The 2233-nt window shown below is 31.7% G+C and overlaps 1 protein-coding gene across 1 annotated transcript in view; it reads right to left on the bottom strand.

Annotated features, from left to right (window-relative positions):
- Positions 218 to 2233, bottom strand: part of LOC107618587 — an 8925-nt gene continuing 6909 nt past the window's right edge. Inside the window, exons 11-12 of the mRNA XM_021110848.1 lie at positions 1447 to 1671; positions 218 to 657 (exon numbers count right to left, since the gene is read on the bottom strand). Coding sequence (XP_020966507.1) covers positions 376 to 657; positions 1447 to 1671 — 507 coding nt within the window. The 3' untranslated portion in view covers positions 218 to 375. The remainder of the gene's footprint in view (positions 658 to 1446; positions 1672 to 2233) is intronic.

Below are 2233 nucleotides of genomic sequence, written 5' to 3'. Positions count from 1 at the left end.
GTTTGCCAACAAAAAAAATATAATTTGCACTTATATTTATCAGAATTTATATACAAATCAATAAAATTTTACTCAAATTTTTTAGAATTTACACACATAAATTGATAAAAATTTATTTGTTTACGAGTGAATAGTCTGTTTTGCCATCTCTATCAAATTATCAATAGCCATGAAAAAACCGCCAATAATAAAAAAAACATGACAAAAGGAGGAAAAATATCTGAATATGTGTGCTCTTTCAATCACTTATTCTTTTACAGCTCCAATTTACCATGTTTTAGCTTATGTACAATAATTACACATAACAAAAAGAATCATGAGATCATATTACTATCATATAATTGACCAGTAATCTATTTTTACAAACATAAAACCCTACCAAAATCTATCCTTGTTAACACTCAAGTACCCTGCCATAACCTTCCCGCCGGTATTCCTCATTCCATCTATGAGGAAGGACCAAGTAGAACCCAATGCTCCAACAAAGAAATCAGAATCCACTGCCATCAAGAAATTGACCAGTGGATAGTTGGTGCTTGTCTCCCTTCCAAGGCTAGCTTCATAGTTTGCCATTGACATGTTTGCCCTCGCTTGGCGCCTCACCTTTGTATAGTGGAAGTTCCAGTGAGGGTATTTTTTGGTCTTCTCAATTACTTCCTGCATCAAATTACATTCTTAATAATTCTTCATTGTATATCAAATAACGTAAAAGCCATACGAGAATAATAGACCGATATTTTAAAGATTTGAACTCCTTCAGGCAAGGACGTTACCCATGTGCCAATTCTTAACACTTGTTTGAGTGTTGCGTCTTGTTCGTATGGTTCTTATTGTGTTTGAGTGTTATTATTTTTATTAAAAAAAATTTTATAAAGTTTTGGAAGCCAATATTACACAGCTAATGTTGTAGTCAACATTCAACATAAGAAAAAAAAAATACATTTGAAATTCTTAAAAATAAGAACATCCCAAACTTAAATAAAAGAAATATCCAAAATCCAAACTCAACAAAAGTTTATCTTTGGTAGACTTCATACTATGCTTACTTGACAACTTGCTGTAGCGGTGGCTGAAACTAGTTGCTATTGTTGGTTCCCTAGCACTACCTAAAAAACTTATCTAAAAATTATACTTATTAATGATATATTATCCTTTTTTTAAATATCTAAATCTCAAAAGCAAGGAATTTTCTTTCCTCATTTAGTAGTTAGAAATATGTTTGGAAGGATCTATTATTCGTAGGAAAATAAGTTATATGCTTTTGAAAAAAAAAAAAAAGAAAGAAAGAAAACTACTTACATTATATTCAAAAATTAAAAGTTCTAGATCCAAACATACGATATCTTCTAGGATTTTAGAATGGCACAAAAAAAATGAGTATGTAAAAATATATAAGAATATTAAAGGGGAGATCAGAAGGTATGCAATAAATGTAGCATAATATACCTGCATCTCAGTGGAGAGCCAAATGTTATTCAGGTTTGGAAAGTGTCTCCTAATCCTATCAGCAAGTTCCATGTATCCTTCAAACTCAACTACCTTCATTTCACATGCTTTGTCGCCCATTCTCACGTGCATGCTTAGGAGAGGCCTAGGAATCCATGGCTTGTGATTGGACCACACATACTCATTTATCTCTGACCTCTCTTTCTCACCACTTTGCTGACCAAACTAGAAACTTAGAAATAACTTCAATTAATACAACTAGCTTGAGGGAAGAAAAAGAAAAAACAGTTTGGTGTGGTAGTAATTAGGTTAGATCTCTTCTCCTCTTTAGGTATTGTTTTGTTCCTATTGGACAACAATGGCGGAGACAGTGGGGCAAGTTTGCTAACAGTTATTCTCAAGAGATTTATTGTGTCTCTATTTTATGAAAATGTTTGGGAGCCAAAGTAACCATAACTCTTGCTCTCTTTTTTTTCATTCATTAGGTGTGTAATTATAGATATTACATATATAAAATTATAGATGTTAAGTTGAATAAGATAACTTTGGATTATTATTGTTTCTCTAGCGTTACTCCTATTTTAAATGGATGGAAATTATCTAAAGTTATTTTGAAATAGAGATAGTTTTCAAGGTTGTCTGTCTCCTTCAAACATGTTTCCCTCCCTACTAACAGTCACCTCTATCTGACTATCTCTAACGTGACCAAACACTACCTTAAGTTCAATAAGAAAAAGGAAATTATATATTAATATAAACTCCAATTATATATATATATATCAAGCGT

Source organism: Arachis ipaensis, chromosome B09 (assembly GCF_000816755.2).
Source record: "Arachis ipaensis cultivar K30076 chromosome B09, Araip1.1, whole genome shotgun sequence".
Taxonomy (NCBI): Eukaryota; Viridiplantae; Streptophyta; class Magnoliopsida; order Fabales; family Fabaceae; genus Arachis; species Arachis ipaensis.
This window is presented reverse-complemented; position numbering and strand designations above follow the sequence as displayed.